We start from the raw sequence: 17,932 nt of genomic DNA on the forward strand, positions 1-17,932 counted from the left end.
TGTTCAGCTGGGAGGTCAGTGTGGTCAAGTTTCATGCTACAAACCTGGATGAGCCGAAGCTGAACGCTGCTACCTTTGTCCATAAAGTTTAACTAATGATTTCAGTGATTTTACTACATTAACGATGTCATTAGAGCAATATATCACTTTTAGCTTTATTATCCACTAACATTACTTTTAACTATTTTAACTATTCTATCTATTAATGTTACTTTTTACTATTTTGAATTTCATCCATTAAACTTTACTCTTACTTTACAAACTACTTGAGTGAGATAGTTAAACTATTTCAACTATTGTATCTACTAATATTACTATTTGTAATATATGCATTTGTCCACTAGGATTATTTGTAACTATTTTAACAAATGATCACTTGCATTCTAACTATTTAACTATTTAATATTGATATATTGCCTTTAACTATCTATCTGTGCAGCTGACTCAAAACTTGGATATATTTATTTAATGAAATTTTCATTTTTTAGAATGAGTTGAACTACTCCACTGTCTTTTTATGGAGCTCCTGGCGGCTGCGTCTCTAAGTGCCCCTGGTTTGGAGTCACTAATGTAGCGGACACAGTTAAATTGAATTTAAATTCTGGTAGAGACTGTTATTAAAGGCTGATGACATAATCCGAACCAGATGATCTCGATAGGACTGATTATAGCCCTGCTTTTCATGCGTTTCATTATATCTGGAAACACGTGTGATTATGACTCTCCGTGGGGCTAAATGGCCGCCTCACTTCGGGCTCACTCGCTCCCATTGCAAAGTCACGTCAATGAGAAACGAGCGGTGCCTGCCCATACCAACTCTATCTTTAGCGTCTGCCCAAACCAAAAACACATTTACAAACATTCATTCGCCCTGCCCAGTGCGTATGTTAACCCCATTCATTTTTGGCCAATCCATATGTTCAATGTACACGCACAAGCTCAGATGGGGAACTAAAGGCCCCTTTATGACCACTGGCTGGGGAAAACCACAGGCGGATGAGTGGCCCTGTACACAGCATTCTTTCAGAGGTCTAGGCCTCCTCACAGAGCTGCACCACTGGGCTCTGCCTGCCTGGGAGAATCGGAGCGTGAAATACTGAAAAATACATTGATTTTGATGCTACGGGCTTTTCCACCAGTCCGCTCACTGGCTAAAAGGCTCCCTCTGTTTACATTCAGGTCAATTAGAGCGGTCAACTCTTCAGAAAACACTGTGATAGTCGCCGTTGTGAAAAGGTATGTGCAAATCGCTGACCCCCTACATCTCTGCCTTTTTCTTGTCTTTTAAAGTAGCTTAAGGGTTGGGAGTATTGTTAGAATTTAAATGCATGACTAAGAGGTCTGCAGGCCTGCAGCATGTCATATGGTGTAACCCGCTGATGTTCTCCAAACAAGCATTAGTCATGTCAGTGTTTGGGTGCTAACATGTTTTCTCTTTTTAAGGCCAGACAGAGAAGAAGCCTCTGTGATGCCCCTGATCAATGCTGGCTTTAATAGGGTGAGAAACATTGTGTGTGTGTGTGTGTGTGTGTGTGTGTGTGTGTGTGTGTGTGTTTGTGTGTGTGTGTGTGTGTGTGTGTGCGTGTGTGTGTGTGTGTGTGTGTGTGTGTGTGTGTGTGTGTGTGTGTGCGCGCGTATCCTGCGTTCCTGCGTACATTTTATTCTCTCCTGACTATCACCACAAAAAGTAACGTAGGACACCAGATTTCCTCAGGAGACCGTTGCATTGGCCATGTTACTCATTGTGTTAGAATATGTTAACCTATCCTGTCATGGCACTGATTTGAAAATGGGGTTTGGTTGAGTCTTTGATTGACCCCGGGTTGTTTGGTTCTGCCCTCTGACCCTCAGAGATATGTGGAGAATGCCAATATGATGGCCTGCTACAACGAGCTGCTACAGCTGGAGCACGGAGAGGTGCGGGCGCAGTTCAAACTGAGGTGAGTTGTGCTGTATCAGTGATACTGCCTGTTGTAAATCTCAGTAACTTTATTTAGGAAGTACTAGTGCAGTGTCCGTTCTCTGCATGGGGCTGTTTGCTTGGCCTGTGGTGATGCTGGTTGCAGTTTTCTTTCTGAAAATTACCTGCAGTAATTGAGCTATACAGCTAATAAAGAGCGGTTGCGAGACTGAGTCCGCAAAACCCTGACGCTTCGCCACCACTGCTGCACAAAGACCCGATTCAGCTGTTTATTCAAAGTTCAATGGAGCTCGACTCAGTACGCAAACCCAGAGCTGGAGAATCAGTTGTTAATGTTATTAATATTGTGTGAGTCACATGTCACAAATCACACTAAATACGACCCTGCACTTCCTTGGGCCCTTAAAAATACACACGCCAAGTGCAAAGCTGATAAGATGAACAGTTCTTGAGAAGCCACAGAGAGACAGGGACTTCTGGAATTGTTAGATGGAGATATATATATATATATATATATACTGTATGTAAATAAATAGATGCTGGACACTGTTGCAAAGTTTAATTCTGTTTTCTGTTCTCTCTCCACATGTACAAGGGCTGGAAATGCTATTTTCACAGCTCTAGAACAAAGCCAGGAGGCCATAGAGATCACTTCTGAAGATCAAGTAATTCAAGTAGGTTTCTAACAGATTTTGATACTTCTTGTAGAGTTTATTGTAGTGTACAGTTATCTCCCCTCCTCCCTCTGTTCATTCATGTCTTGTGACCACAGATCTCAAGTATTGATAGTTTCGGTCTCCGTCCCTCTGAATGGCTCCTTTTGTTAAATCCCCGGTAGCTTGTCTTTATCATGTTATGTTTTCATGTAAAAATGAAATGTGCTAAAAATGTATCCGCTTCTTTGAAAACAGTTTCTTGGTCGGCAAGAGGTCATCGTCTTAACTGTGTCTGAACTCTTGAGTGTGGATTTTCTCAACAGCAGATCACCCATCAGTGCCTGAACTCTCTCCTTGCCTCTCCTCCACAGTACGTGAACCCTGCCTACGAGTCCATAATGGGCTACCAACAAGGCGAGCTAATAGGGAAGGAAATTATAGAAGTGCCTAAAAGTGAGAAGAATAAGCCTGATCTCCTTGAAACAATAAACTCCTGCATACGGAAAGGAAAGGTAATAAACATTCATTAAATCATCTCATACAGGTAATTATATGATTAAGAACTTGAACTCAAAAAGCCCAATACCTCTACAAAGGCCCAACAGTCCCCTTATGAAACCGCATTTTAAATTCTGGATTTAGATTTGGATCTCCACCAAATTGCACACATGTAAATATCAATCCCCTAAACATGTCTAAGTTTTTTCATCAAGATACATTGATTATTCTTTGAGGAATCAAAGAAAATGTTGCAAAACACATTCTTGCCATGTTAAATAAAGTAAAAAAACCTCCTGGATCTGCCCCCTTATCCAGATCTGCACTAAAATTGAATGGGTTCTTTCCCAGACCCCTGCGCATCCTTCCGCCCGGTTATGTGCTGATCTGTCCAGTAGTTTTTGTATAATCCTGCTAACGATCAGACGGATCCTGAGGAAAACAGAACCTCCTTGGCGGAGATAATAAAAGATCTCCTTACAAACACAATCTGGACAAATAACAGAGATGTCTCTGTAGTCTATCGCTTCACAATCAGATCAGTCTTGTAAGCATGGTAGAAAATTGCTCCTGCCTTTGTGTCTGTGCCTGCATGCAAGCACGTGCATCCATGTGTGCTGTCAGTCTGCACCAGCGGCCGTCCGGCAGCTCTGTTTCATGTGAATGAGAACAGCGGTTGATGGCTGCGCTGTAATCTTACTACACAGAAAGCGAAGGTCAGCCCCAGTCGGTTGAACAGCAGGAAGGTTCTTTTTAAGCTGCCACAGCAGTCTGTAGGGGGGGGCACATGAAACAAGAGCGCCGGACTCCAGGAGCGCTCCCCCTTCCCATTGAAGCCGCTTGGTGCTCTATGAAACACTCAGCATCTGACCTGCACCACAAACTCTGCCACGCTACAGCCAGTCCACTGTGATTTGTGAATATGTGCCTTACAAAATAAAGTTTGATTTGATCTGCGTCCACAGCCACTTTTAGGACAATTTAAGATCTTTTATTTAGTCGATTTTTATAAATATGTTCCTGATCTTTACATGATGTTTTCTCCCCTGGGGTTCTGTCTTGTTCTTGTTGCAGGAGTGGCAGGGGATTTATTATGCCAAAAAGAAGAATGGAGACAGCATTCAACAAAATGTGAAGATCACACCTGTAATTGGACAGGGAGGGTGAGTGACAGTAAAGTACTGAGGAACTCTTTTGGTTGTTTGAATCCCTTTATTTTGTCATGATTACTAATAAGCTTCTCTGTTTTTCACAGAAAAATCAGACACTATGTGTCTTTCAACAGGCCTTTAAATGATAATAATAAGGTGAGACATGTTTTCCATTTTATGCTGATTTGATAATGGCTCTGTTCTGACCTGGTCCTGAGCGATCCCATCACAAGTGAACAGCTTTAAGTTCGTCTGTTCACAAAATACATCTCTTTATGCAAATAAATACAGAGGTCATTTCTGTTCATGAAATCCAAATGATGTTGTTATTAGTCAGTTTCACGATACAGATGTGTCCGCTGTGAGTGTAAGGAGGAGAGATAGAGATGGGAGAGGCTCAGCAACTCTATGCACGTAGCTTTAAGATGAACTAAGACTTTACAGGAATTGTCAATACTCTGTTCCTGCAGAACCACATTTCTAGGACCTCAGTTTTAGGATGGTATCATATGTTATGAACTTTGCAGTTACTAGATCTTAACCAGACGTTTGAATGGTTGGAGAGAGGGAAGATATATTGTATTGTTTGGTGTCCACAGATAATTCTATGTCTGGACACTGAGAAAAGTTAAAATGTATTTATTAAGAAACTATAGTGATGGGATCACTCAGGTCTGATGTTAACACCAGGTCTCGATGGAGTCGTTGAGTGAAAGGAGCTTTCTGGCCTGAATATATGAATTTGCTTTTCCTCTCTATTCACACAGAGTGAAAAACCCGGTGAACGTGTGCAGGCAGAGTCTCAAACAGGTAAGATCCAACCTGAAAGTCACTTTCAAACATTGTTTTTGGTTAATAAAACTGTATTAACAGCTTTATTTTACTTGTCTCTGGCCTGTCAAAGTGACTGGTGTTTTATTTGGTTTGATTTCTTTATTTAATTTGTCTCTATATTGCAAGTCTTAAGTTTATTTTATTACATTTTAAAGCACACTCAGAAATTGAAAGGAAAACAGAAATAACCCCGTTTCTGTCATTTTGAACTGAAATGTACAGACTGTCCAAAGCTGTGTGCTTCCTCAGATGAAGAAATAATAAGAAAAGTTTCATGGCTTTATATTAATCCCTTATAACAGTAAATCCCCTTCAAATCAAATCACACACTCGGAATTAGTTGTCTTGGTCGGATGTCATATGTGATCTAAAGTCTAAATTAAGGCAGAGAAAGTCAAGAAAATGAACATTGACTTATAATCCACAAAAGATTATTTGTTCCTCATGCTGCACGAATGGTCTTGAGGCTTAACACTTATTATTATGGAATCGGTTGAGATAAAGAAAAGAAGATGAGAGCAAAACACCTACATTATGCTTTAAATGCCCAAGAAAGATCTAGATAATAGAAATGAAATAGATAGATTTAAATTGCTGCTCCCATTCCTCCAAGTACAAGAGTATTTCCAGTCATCCGTTGGGTGTGCGGGATGTTTAATATGAATACGTTTAATCAAATTACTATATTTCACTTTGTTTGTAATGTTGTAGTCTCACTGTTGCACCTTTTTGTATTTTGTCAATTACTGCAATGTCACTGGATTCAAACCTAAAGACAGAACATGTGTGAAAGCACCATGTTCAAAAAGGAGAGTAAAAGTGATCAAAAACAGACGGCTGTATTCTGGTCGGCCTGTTTAAGGGATCTCATCCTCCTGCCAAGGATATTGAGATGGGGGGGGCCAATGTCAGCCGGGTCACTAAACTTGAACTGTGTTTGTGTTTTGTGTGTGTTAATGGAAGTCGTTTTCTTCTCCCCAGACATCCAATCCAGTAAGCACAAAGACAGGAGGAAAGGCTCTCTGGACGTCAGATCCACAACGTCTCGGGGGAGCGATGGTGAGAGTGAGGGGAGATAGATGATGGAAAGTCTGGGTGTTTCTTTCCAGTTTGTGAAACCTTCCTAGTAGTCTGTTTGCGTTAAGTGTTGATTGGAGAAACACACGCGCGCGCGCGAACGAACGAACGAACGAACGAACGAACTCTTTGGAAAGTAAAGGCTTAATTTGTTGTTGTCAAAGTTTGGCTGAATCAAAGTTTGAGTTTATAACACGTCTTGTTTTCAGGGAGCTCACAGCGAAGGCACTCCTCAATGGCCCGCATCCACTCCATGACTATAGAAGCTCCCATCACCAAGGTTGGTTCATCTCCTTCCATATCATCCCTCCCAGCCTCCATCATATGATCAGCTCTTTGTACTGATGTTCTGTGTCTCATGACCAAACTCTTGGGTTATAAAGCTGCCACAATCGCCATGAGCTCTTCTTGTACAGCTACGAGTGCGGAGTCTCAGGCCACGCAGACCATGTCCAGAGGAGATCGGCTGATAAAACGCCACATTTCATGCAACAAGACAGGAAAGCATGCTGCACCAGAATGACCTGCTGTTTCACTGGTTAAATGCAGTCTGCAGCGTGGATAGTCGGAAACAGAGAAAGTCCCCAGGGATGGGTCATATGACACACTGCAGTTCCTCTGTTCTATCATTTGACTGTGTAGTCAGTCCCTGTAGGCGTCATCCTCTCTAGAATAAAGCACTGATAGAACTGCTGGTACTGTTTGTGTGGAAATGAGTTACATAGAACTTGTGTTCTTGCAAATGTTTGATGACCTCGCCATAGGTGCCCGTTGTTAATACTACCAAGTTCACATGTTGGAACATAAACGTGTGTGAATGATTTCACAACGCTTTACTTTACTTTAGAGAAATATTTTAAGACAAAAAATATAGTTTTATTTTAGAGACACAGAGTACTTAATATGCTTTTATCTCCGTTAATGCTACTGCCACTTCATTTCAAGAAATCATTTGAAAGTTTGGATATATTGTTATACCTTGCTGAAAGTTGGTGCTGTCAATATAAAAGCTAAGCACGGGAAATGTGGGGGAAAACACTGACTTATCCAATGGTAAGAAATTTCAAACAAACACATTTTAATGCTCAACAATGACCACATTCTATCTCATATTTTAACTCGTACAAAAATGAAAGTGTTAAAACTACAATTCGTGGTTTTAAAATGCAGGGTTTATGACCCATACTTCAGCCAGCCACCAGGGGGCAATCAAGATGGTTTGGCTTCATTTTTGGGGAGCTGACCTATCATCCATCTTTATATACGGTCTATTGTTGCCGCCCATTTCCAGTTTTCATTACTAAGCTAACGGCCTCTTCACTGGTTCAGTAAAGGCTTCACCCTTATGTGCTGAGTTTACATCACTTGTTTTTTTGTTTTTTTTAAAGTGCAAATAAATATTAAGATCCCTTGTTTTTTTTTCATCTTCAAGGTAATCAACATCATCAATGCAGCGCAGGAAAGCAGCCCCATGCCCGTAGCAGAAGCCTTGGATCGAGTACTGGAGATCCTGAGGACCACTGAGCTCTACTCCCCGCAGTTCGGCGCCAAGGATGAAGACCCCCATACGAATGACCTCGTGGGCGGGCTGATGACGGTAAGCGGCGGGTCCCTGAGGGCGCAAGGGTCCTTGGCTGGGTCTGAAACACCCAAACAGCTTCCTGAATCGACTCCCGTGTGATAACTCGCATGGGAGCGTTTGCAGGGTGATAACACGAGGGTCTGCGTGAATACCCGTGAAAGAAAAACAGAGATGCTGTAATGTGCGTATCTTTTTAGTGAGGATTTTTTCGGAGGGAGAGAGCGAGACAGAGAGGGATTGACAGACAGCAATGGTGAAGTAGAGAAGTAGAAAGAGTGCCAAGTTGGCAGTCTTGGCAACGACCCCAAAGGAAGTGTTAGATTGTCCTTTGTGCTCCTGTAGGCTGGAGAGGAAAACCCACCCCGCCCTCCCTGTCTCCCCTCTCTCCCCCCCTCACCCTGCACACACTCACACTCACATGAACCTCTTCCTCTCGGCTCCGCACGCCTGGAAACATCCTGTTCTTTGGATCAGATGAATAAGCATGGCTTCACTTATACATGCGCTCTCTGGAGACACAGAGGTGTCACATGTAATTCTAGTGGTAAAGGCTGATGAAACGGGAAAACCATGAGGTTTGCTTTTGGGGTTAGAGGATTATTTATGTACGATCAAGTTGGTTTATGAGGTGCCTGGTTGCATTTGTTATTTCTTGGCTCGTGGTGTGAGGTGTGCGAGGCCTGAACTCAGAAGAGCCAGTCGACGCTAGGAGAGGAGCTGTCATCTTTCTGGGGAGAAAATCTTAAAATAGCCAGTGTGTACAGAGGCAGCGCCATCATGAGACAATGCTCGGGTCAAAGATGAGCCAGTCTGCTCTTCCTTTTTCACTTGAGAGGTAAACATTTCACTCGCTCGCAACACACACCCATGTGCCGCTAACGCCCAAAATACATATGGCTGCATGATATGGGCCTGTCAGTAGCTTAGCTGACGAGTGGCAAAAATGTTTGAGAGAAGTGAAGGGTTCAACTCTCACAATGTTTTCCATGTTTTTAGGCTTCTAAGATTTTATTTACAGAGACAGATTTATGCTACATACCTGCTAACATGCTCACAGTGACAAAAGCTAGTTATATGCTAACATGCTCACAGTAAAGAAAGCTAGTTATATGCTAGCATGCTTGTGGTTGACAAAAGCTAGTTATAGTATTTGCTTATTAGCACTAAATACTCAGTATTAGCTCAATCAGCCTCAGTTTCCAGTTAGCATGAAATTAGCTTGCAGGTATTTCGTATTGGACAAGTTCACGGATAATGATAATGGCACGAGAAAAAGGCCTAAGGTCACTGAGGTCATTGATTCAGCCTATGAGGAGCATTCATTTATAAATGTGATTTAATGCCATATTAAGATATTTCAAAACCACAATTGCCTCATGGTGGCGCTAGAGAAAGAACCGTCCTACGAGGATCATGCATCGATAGCCAAAGTGCTAGTGTGGCTAAATACCCTATAGTCCATTACTATCCCATTTCTTTATATGCTGTTAAATACGACTGATAGCACTGAGAAGTGTTGTTTAACTACTGGGGTGTTGAGATGCCCAGAGACAAATGACATTTAAGATGATCTGACATATGTGCCTCTATTCTGGAGTCATTTATGACTCATCTATTACAGTTCATAAATATGGTTATAATATTTTAAACTCCTTCTGTTGTGGGGAAACGAAATGTGGTGTCAACAAAGCCACCAAAATATTGCCACATCACGAATAAAAGGAACTTTTTCTTTTTTATTCATACTGTTGTGATTTGTTCCGCTCTTGCCTCTGTCAAAACGCATTTCCTTGTGTAACTTGGTCAAAATGCACTGATGCATTCAGAGAGATCCATAATCCAATTCATATTTTTAAAACCCAGGTCTTAATTGCTGTGTTTTATGGGAAAATCATTACAAAGTAAGCTTTCGAGATTCCAGTTATAGCTTTTGGGACGTCATTGATCCCCAGAAGTCCAAATTAAAATGTTTAAAAAGTGAACTTAAAGTAATGTTTTATTAAGTACTTCTCTGGTGGAATTCCTCCCTGACTTGTGGCTAAATCTGAGTTTGTTTGTAGTTTAAAGTTTAGGTCCGTGCTCCTACAACCAACATGTGTCTGTTCGAAAAGGATAAATGATGAATTAATGAACTGAATGTGTTCAGTCAGTTTTTTTACACTCGCTTCCTCCATCCCTTACTCTTTTTTTTTTCTTTCTTTCATGTTCACAGGATGGTTTACGCAGACTGTCAGGAAACGAATACATACTTTCCACAAAACGTAAGTTTACATAAAGCATGATGATATGAATTGCTCTGTTTTTTTTTCTCCTTGTATAATTCATCCAGAGTCAGGGAACAACTATTTGTTCACTTCCCCCTCTTATGTGAACGCCTCCTCTTGTCTCTTCCTTTGCTCACAGATGCCCACCATATCCCCAGCCAGCTGACAACTCTTCTGTCCATAAATGACATCCCCCCTCGTATCGCCAAAACCATGGAGATTGAGGACTCTTGGGACTTTGACGTCTTCAACTTGGAGGCCGCAACCATGAAACGGTGAGGCAACAACACAGTTACGGCCAGACCAGAGGGACTGTGTCGAATTGTATTTAGCATGGAAGGAGAGCTTGGTATGAGAGTTTATATTAAACTACTGTGCTGGATCCTCCCGCAGGCCTTTGACCTACTTGGGCCTGAAGATCTTCTCCCGCTTTGGGGTCTGTGAATTCCTAAACTGCCCTGAGGCAACTCTGCGCTCCTGGCTACAATTGATTGAAGCTAACTACCACTCCAGTAACTCCTACCACAACTCCAGTCATGCAGCTGATGTCCTGCACGCAACGGCCTATTTCCTCTGCAAGGAGAGGGTCAAGGTAAATTCACAAACACTAATAATACAAAATAAAATTGTGCTTTTTTAAAATGAAAAATTAGCTGATGGACAGAAATGAAATTGATAAAAGATTATTAATGTTTTTTATTATGATTATTGTTCTAACAACATGTTTGCTGGTCCTTCGTGGTTTGGGTTTCCAGGATATTTTGTGGTCATAATTCACTTTTATTGCTGAAATTGTGTTCACTAAACCTTTGATTAATTATTGAGAAAATAGTCAAGAATAGACTCCACAATATTAATAATTGTTGCCGCTTTATTGCCCATTATTAGCATTTATCAGAGCGTTTTTTAAAAAGTAGCTTAGCTGATATATGGGTTAGTAAGTGGCAGTGAACATTTTGAGGGTCCAAACACATACAGTATGTTGATTTTCTATCTATATCTACGAAGCGTGGCTCCCTGCTCAGTCTTGACTGTCAGGTGTCCTGTCATAGTCGACTTTATCCTGAGAGTCGTGGTCTTTTCCCCAAGTGTGTCAGTGGCTCAACAAGCAGTTGAGGGCCTGCACATGCTAAGCTGATTACCAAACTGTCTATTTCTGATCTCAGTGGAGGGATCTGTCATTGGCCTAGCCAGCGAACTGTGAAGTTACATCACCCAAGGTTAATGGATCCCTGAAACTCTGCAGACAGTTGCGAGAGATAATTCGAATTATTAACTATTTTTGATGATCTTTATTTATTTATTTTTGTTTCCTTTGCTAATATTTTGGTACTTTTTACACCCCTGTGACACATGTAATGAAAAACTATCCAGTGAGCAATAAATTACCTAATAAATTATCATGATGCCTACAATTGCAATTACAAATCTTTTTGCTCTCTATGCAAGTTTTTTGCAGTGTAAATGTATAATGCTAACAGACGGTGACATGTACACATTTATTATCAGCCAATTGAATTAGTTCCATATTTTTGGAAATCTAAGGAAATCTGCATTTCTTGCAAATGCAGCTAAAATAAGGGCAAACATTTTTTGGATTATCATATTATTTAATCACAACTCTCTTTCACAAGATAGAGCTACTACTTCTTCTTCCCCAACATCCTCACTGTCTCACTGTTTTTCATGTCATGTGCACCTACAGCAAAGTTTGGATCCCATTGACGAGGTGGCTGCCCTGATCGCTGCTACCGTGCACGATGTGGACCACCCGGGCCGCACCAACAGCTTCCTGTGCAACGCGGGGAGCGAGCTCGCCATCCTCTACAATGACACAGCTGTGTTAGAGAGCCACCATGCAGCACTGGCCTTCCAGATCACCACGAGAGACGATAAGTGCAACATCTTCAAGAACATTGAAAGGTGGGAGATTTGTGACGCCTGGACAGTTGTCATTTTCTGTTATCTGCTCAACTGAAGATCACATGATCACCAAAGAGAGAACGGAGTCAAATTTATCTGTAAAGTAGGTGAAAGCCGTTCTAGTGTGTGGCTTCAAGTCTGAAGTAAATATTATTGTATATATGTATATATTTGAAGTTAGTATTTAAACCAATAATTGCAGCTAATCATTGCAGCTCCATATTCTATTTGGAATCTGTTTAAAGTATTGCAATTCTTATGATAAATAGTTTATGATACAGACAGCACGTGAAGTACAACTGTGTGTGTTTGTGTGTGTTTGTGTGTGTTGTGTGTGTTGACAGCGGCTGGGTAGTAATGTGATTTGAGTCCCAAAGCAGAAAAGCTCACATGTGCTGGTCCCCTCAGAGGGGGAAGGTGAACAAAGCTTCCATTCATCGCTACTGTCATGGCAGTCAGAGGAGGAAAACTGTTCACACGGGTTTCTGTGCTATTTACCACTCTGTCATCTCTCTGTTCCCTCTTTCTTCTCTTCTCTCTCTCCTGCCTTTACCCCCTTCTCTCATCTGATGTCTGTCAATCTCTCTCTCTCTCTCTTTAGGAATGAATATCGAACACTACGACAGGCCATCATTGACATGGTGCTCGCCACGGAGATGACTAAACATTTTGAACATGTTAACAAATTTGTCAACAGCATCAACAAGCCACTGGCTGCTCTGGAGGAGAACGGGGTGAGATTACAAATTAAATGAAAATTCAACTGTTTTAATTGTTTCTACCTGTGTAGAAATAGTCATTCCAATTTTTTGCAAACAGATCAGTGTTGAGTCAGAGCAGGAAGGACACACGGGAGCATTCAGATAATTCATATAAACACATTTATACAAACATTGTCTTGTCATAGTGTCACGTGCTGTTGAAGAATCACACTTACTTCAACAGTACACATGCAACAATTGTGTTAGAGCTCTGGAGATGGGGATACCGGTGCAGGGGACTTGTGGCCTGTTGTTGCCTGGGCACAAATATCTTTGCAGGGAGAGAATTTTACAACCTGGTAACATCTTTCTCATCTCTGTGAGGAATGCTCAACACAGACATTTAAGATTGCTCTTGCCCCTTAAAGGCAGGAATAATACAAATAAATTACCCGATGATGATATATCCCTAAGTTCTTATATTGAATGAAATCACTGCCTAAAAACTTTCACCTGAATGAGTTTGATATAAGGTCAATAAAAGAAGGTACAAGCTTTGATAAAGAGTTTTAGCTATTTTTGTCACATAACTGGTGTAATTGTGTATTTAACTTTGAGGCTTGAAGGAATAAAACGGATACCTCAGTCACGTTGGCACATAGAACCTTACTTCTGTCCTTCTTACAACATAGGATTAGGACCATATTGAAGTTTGGTTTTTTTACGAAAAATTAGGACATAACCATCAAGGAGACTGTTTTATGCTCAATCTCTCTAAGTCTTGATAGTTAAGATAATGTGATTCTGATGAGTCAAAAGATAAAGTATTTTGTTGATTGTGAAACCTATAATAAGGTATAACTTAACAAGATGCTCCACTTTCCTGTTTTTTAACACAGGCGACAGGCTGATCTGATGATTTTCTTCCTCTAAGATGACACGTAGCCTAAAATTATTTATTTGAAATGTCAGATTTTCTTTTACACTTAAAGTGTCTCTTATACTCCGACGTACCCTCTGCACTTCTGTCTAACATCATTGTTGGTGAATTTGATCTGGAAACATACAGTAGCCTGCAAATCATGTGACTGCATGAAGCATGAAGCATGCTCTACTCTTTTACATGTGTAACTAATATCTATCACACACTGAATACAGACTCTCCTTTGACATTAAGAAAACTAAGACATTATCTGATGCCAGTGGCAAGCTTTCCCCCCCCCATTTGGGTTCATGCACAGACACGCTCAGTTATTTTTAAACCTATTCAGCTGCTTTTTGCGATAAAGAGCCGTCTATTGCAACTAATAAGCGGAACTTTACTTCTCTTTTTTTTTAGGGAAACAGTGATGAGGAATCTGTCAAAGGCGTTCTGACGACTCCTGAGAATCGCATCCTTGTCAAGCGGATGCTGATCAAGTGTGCGGACATCTCCAATCCATGCAGGCCTCAGGAGCTCTGCATAGAGTGGGCTGGACGCATCTCAGAGGAGTATTTTGCACAGGTACGGAGAAAAAACCTAGTTGCTTGTGGTGAGAGGAGAAAGACCAAGCAGCTTCACTGTGTTTCTTTGTCATTTATTCTTGCATGTATTACTGTGCGTGATGATCACTCGTGCCTTCATCTCTGCTACAGACGGACGAAGAGAAGAGACAAGGTTTACCAGTGGTTATGCCAGTGTTTGACCGAAACACCTGTAGCATCCCGAAGTCCCAGATTTCCTTCATAGACTACTTCATTACGGACATGTTCGATGCATGGGACGGTAAGACTACACAGCAGAGACACCTACAGTGCAAAAACAATTATTAGTTTTTATTTCATCCATTTTTTTAAGAGGATATGTTATTACGCATTTTAAAGAGAGACCTTTGACTTTTTTAACCACACCACATCCTTCCATCGGGTTTTCGTGGTCATGCACTCAGTAGATTTTGTGGAATCCTGCTAACTAACCGACCAATAAACAAACACAGACGAAAAACGTAAAGTCCTTGGAAAATTTTAAAAACAAGTGACAAATCTCATATAGTGCTTCAACTTTTTATATTTTTTTTCCTCAGCTTTTGCAGACCTCCCCAATCTTATGCAGCACTTGGACAACAATTTCAAGTACTGGAAAGGCCTGGACGAGAGAAAGCTGCACAGCCTACGACCGCCTCCAGAGTAGGCACAGCAGTGTTCAGCCCTGGGACGCTGCGGTCCGGGGCAGCCGTCCTCTCTCCTGCTGGGGCTTCTCTCCCCCTGCCAGCCCAGCCAGCCAAAAGGGCCTCCTCGCCTTCACTCTCCTGCTTCTGTAGCACGCCAAGCGTCCACACGTTCGTCGATGCAGAAAAACCACAGAAGGACTTCCTGACAGGCAGTTGCAGCAGTAAACGTTGCTGGCTTTACGGCCCTGTCAGATGAGAACTGTGACAAACAGACACGGACACAAACGGCATCCTTATGAACTTCTTGTGCCTCTCAGGCATTCGCAGTGTAGCTGTTCAAGAGACATAACTGAGAGAGGGTCCTTTATAGGCCTTTTGGCAAAGCATCCGTCCCCCTAATCACCATGTGGGCTCTCCTGTTTGCCTGTGAAGTTGCTGTTAAGTAAAAACTGCTTGTTTAAGAAGAAGAAGGGGGGAGCGGATGGAAGCGTGGTCTGGATATTGTGTCCAGTCCTTGTCAGGCCATATCATCACATTTGATCTCATCCCTGTGCTCGCAGCAAGGCAGGACTGCTCCTTCTGCCCCTGGAGGCCACACCATGAAAGAACACTCCAATGCTTGTTTTGGGCAATATTTTCACGTGCCCTTCAGAAACACATCTAAGTTGACATGTAGCTGTCATCACGGACATATGGGGGGGATGCTTTCTTTCTGGGTCAGGGAGTGGATCTTAACTTTAGGCCACTGCTGAGAGACGAAAACCTCAACATCATGATCATAGGTAACTAATTACAGATGATTTGGTATGTTAATTTTTCGTAGATGTTCCATATTTTCTATGTTAAAATTCATAAATGAATTAGTTGATAAATAAATAAGAACAAAAAATGAATTTAAAAAAGAGAAAGAGAAGCCAAAGCTGATGAAGACAAATACTACTATAACTCAACAATTTACAATTATTATTCATATGAAGCATTACCATATTAAACATTTTATTTTCTTATCAAAAGTACAGTACCAGTTTGAATGAACACTTTTGTATTGCACTGTAAACAATATTAGAAATGTCTACGTCTCAGTGATTTGTCCAGGGATGGGATGTTGCATTGGAGAATAAGCTGTTATTGTTGATCATCAGGAGTTTGTGTGTGTGTGTGTGTGTGTGTGTGTGTGTGTGTGTGTGTGTGTGTGTGTGTGTGTGTGTGTGTGTGTGTGTGTGTGTGTGTGTGTGTGTGTGTGTGTGTGTGTGTGTGTGTGTGTGTGTGTGTGTGTGTGGGGAGGGGGAGTGTGTGTTTGGGCTGTAGGTGCGTGGGTGCATTCATTGTTGCAACAATCCCTTACTCTTGGTTTAATGCTGTAAACCGCTTGACATTTGACAACAGCAGAAATATGTGAAAACATTTTGGACTTGAAAATTTTTTCTCCCAGAAATTTTTGTATCTGGTTTATCCTACTGAAAAGACTGCCTTATTTTATACAATATTTATACAGTACATCCCACTGTGCAACTGCAACGGACATCTGGAGTTTTTATTATAACGTAGTCAGAAGGTTATGTTCAAGTAAATCTCAATATTTTTATAGACAATGAATTTTACACTGGATTTGCAGCAAATGAGATCAGCCACTCTAGCTATCTGAGTACCTGTGAATTGGATGGCCACACAGCATGTATACAGAGAACTGAATGGTTACGAAGGATGTGGATCGCAGAGTTGTCTATCACTGTCTTTAAGCAGTCTCCTGGAGGCCAGCTTGCATTGATTTTTGATCAAACATCATTCTACTTTGGCCACTTGTCCAACGCCCTTATGCACAAACCCAGGGAACAGCTTTTTGTTCAAGGTTGGTTTCAGATTAGGATACTAATATATGTTAAAGATTGTTGCTTATTAAGAATATGTCCTCTTTAAACAGTATATAAATGCCATAACAGCTAAGAAAATGGTGGTTAATAAGCTGTATTGACCATGGTTATCTTTGTTTCTCTCTTATGACAGAATTGTACACGCGATCAGGGGATTTGTTTGTTCCTTCTGATTCACATCTTGGTCTGAAGGCACGGAAAAAATTAGAAACTATTCAATGAAAAATAAAAATAATGTCAATTATAAGTTTGCTGTCTATTTCCTGCAACAAGTCTGTGTCTGTCCTCTTATTTATATTTTAGTTCTCACCCATTCTTCACAAGCCTACAATGTCTTTTACATTGTTGTTGTTCTGATTTGAACCATCTTCATTTTCAGGTTAAGGAATGACCTAGATTGTATGTACGTCTGTAAATACTGTAAATGGGACATATTTCGATATCACCAATATTGAACAATTCCACCTCTCCTCTTGCTAACTTTTTCAGCAGTGGTAGAATGCTAGGTAATACCAAACTGGGATAAGAAAAGCCTTCCTCCTCACCTCCAGATCACTCCGCCTTAATCATTTAAATATATTGAAAACAATTAAAGCATACACAGACTGCTGCTACCCCCCCACCCCTCATTCTCAAGGCTTGTGATTAGACACAGCTATTGTCATGTTGCCCTCCAAACTGTTTGCAAACTCTTTTGGAATTTTCTACAGTTAAACATTTTAAATCAGTAGGTTGATATCTTTAAAACAAATCCTGAGTCAATTTGGAACTTCCCCAAAAGGAAATTCGGATAATAATAATTTCAATGTAATAAGAGAGAGATAAGAGCGTGACAAATCAGGGAAGGATGTGGTGTGACAGATAAGGACCAATCAGGAAGTGAACATGGCTGTCTACGTCATGATTTCCAAGGCTGTGTCTGAAATCACTCACTACTAACTGTATAGTTCACTCTATAGTTTTCAATATAGTGAGTAGTTTGCAATTTGTAGAGCTCTTTGAATATTTAGTGAGAATACGTATGCCTGGTATACTCAGCTCGTTGTATCCAACAATGCGTCATGAAAACTTGTGTTCAACCAATGGTCACTAACTGAGCAACATATCACACACTGCACTCACATTCAAAGATGAGAGGAGAGAATAGAAAAGCCTCTGATGGGCCTCGATTGAAGGCAGCGACCATTAGAAGCCTTGTTGGAAAAGAGCTGAAAGCTGCTGCAGCCACTAAATATTTTCTATTTATTCATGTGGAAAAATATGCTCAGTGTGATATGAACCAACTGATGTTGATGTGCCATGTT

The 17,932-nt window shown here is 41.0% G+C and overlaps 1 protein-coding gene across 1 annotated transcript in view; it reads left to right on the top strand.

Moving 5' to 3' along the window:
- Nucleotides 1-16,872, top strand: part of pde8a (phosphodiesterase 8A) — a 42,556-nt gene extending 25,684 nt beyond the window's left edge. The window contains exons 4-22 of the mRNA XM_035154994.2: nt 1,180-1,236; nt 1,444-1,498; nt 1,852-1,940; nt 2,517-2,595; nt 2,949-3,089; nt 4,150-4,238; nt 4,331-4,382; nt 4,994-5,036; nt 6,042-6,119; nt 6,347-6,417; nt 7,570-7,734; nt 9,932-9,980; nt 10,123-10,258; nt 10,377-10,575; nt 11,689-11,906; nt 12,508-12,640; nt 13,947-14,111; nt 14,243-14,372; nt 14,671-16,872. Coding sequence (XP_035010885.1) covers nt 1,180-1,236; nt 1,444-1,498; nt 1,852-1,940; nt 2,517-2,595; nt 2,949-3,089; nt 4,150-4,238; nt 4,331-4,382; nt 4,994-5,036; nt 6,042-6,119; nt 6,347-6,417; nt 7,570-7,734; nt 9,932-9,980; nt 10,123-10,258; nt 10,377-10,575; nt 11,689-11,906; nt 12,508-12,640; nt 13,947-14,111; nt 14,243-14,372; nt 14,671-14,777 — 2,056 coding nt within the window. The 3' untranslated portion in view covers nt 14,778-16,872. The remainder of the gene's footprint in view (nt 1-1,179; nt 1,237-1,443; nt 1,499-1,851; nt 1,941-2,516; nt 2,596-2,948; nt 3,090-4,149; nt 4,239-4,330; nt 4,383-4,993; nt 5,037-6,041; nt 6,120-6,346; nt 6,418-7,569; nt 7,735-9,931; nt 9,981-10,122; nt 10,259-10,376; nt 10,576-11,688; nt 11,907-12,507; nt 12,641-13,946; nt 14,112-14,242; nt 14,373-14,670) is intronic.
- The last annotated feature ends 1,060 nt before the right edge of the window (nt 16,873-17,932 follow it).

This window comes from Hippoglossus stenolepis, chromosome 1, assembly GCF_022539355.2.
Source record: "Hippoglossus stenolepis isolate QCI-W04-F060 chromosome 1, HSTE1.2, whole genome shotgun sequence".
Classification (NCBI taxonomy): domain Eukaryota; kingdom Metazoa; phylum Chordata; class Actinopteri; order Pleuronectiformes; family Pleuronectidae; genus Hippoglossus; species Hippoglossus stenolepis.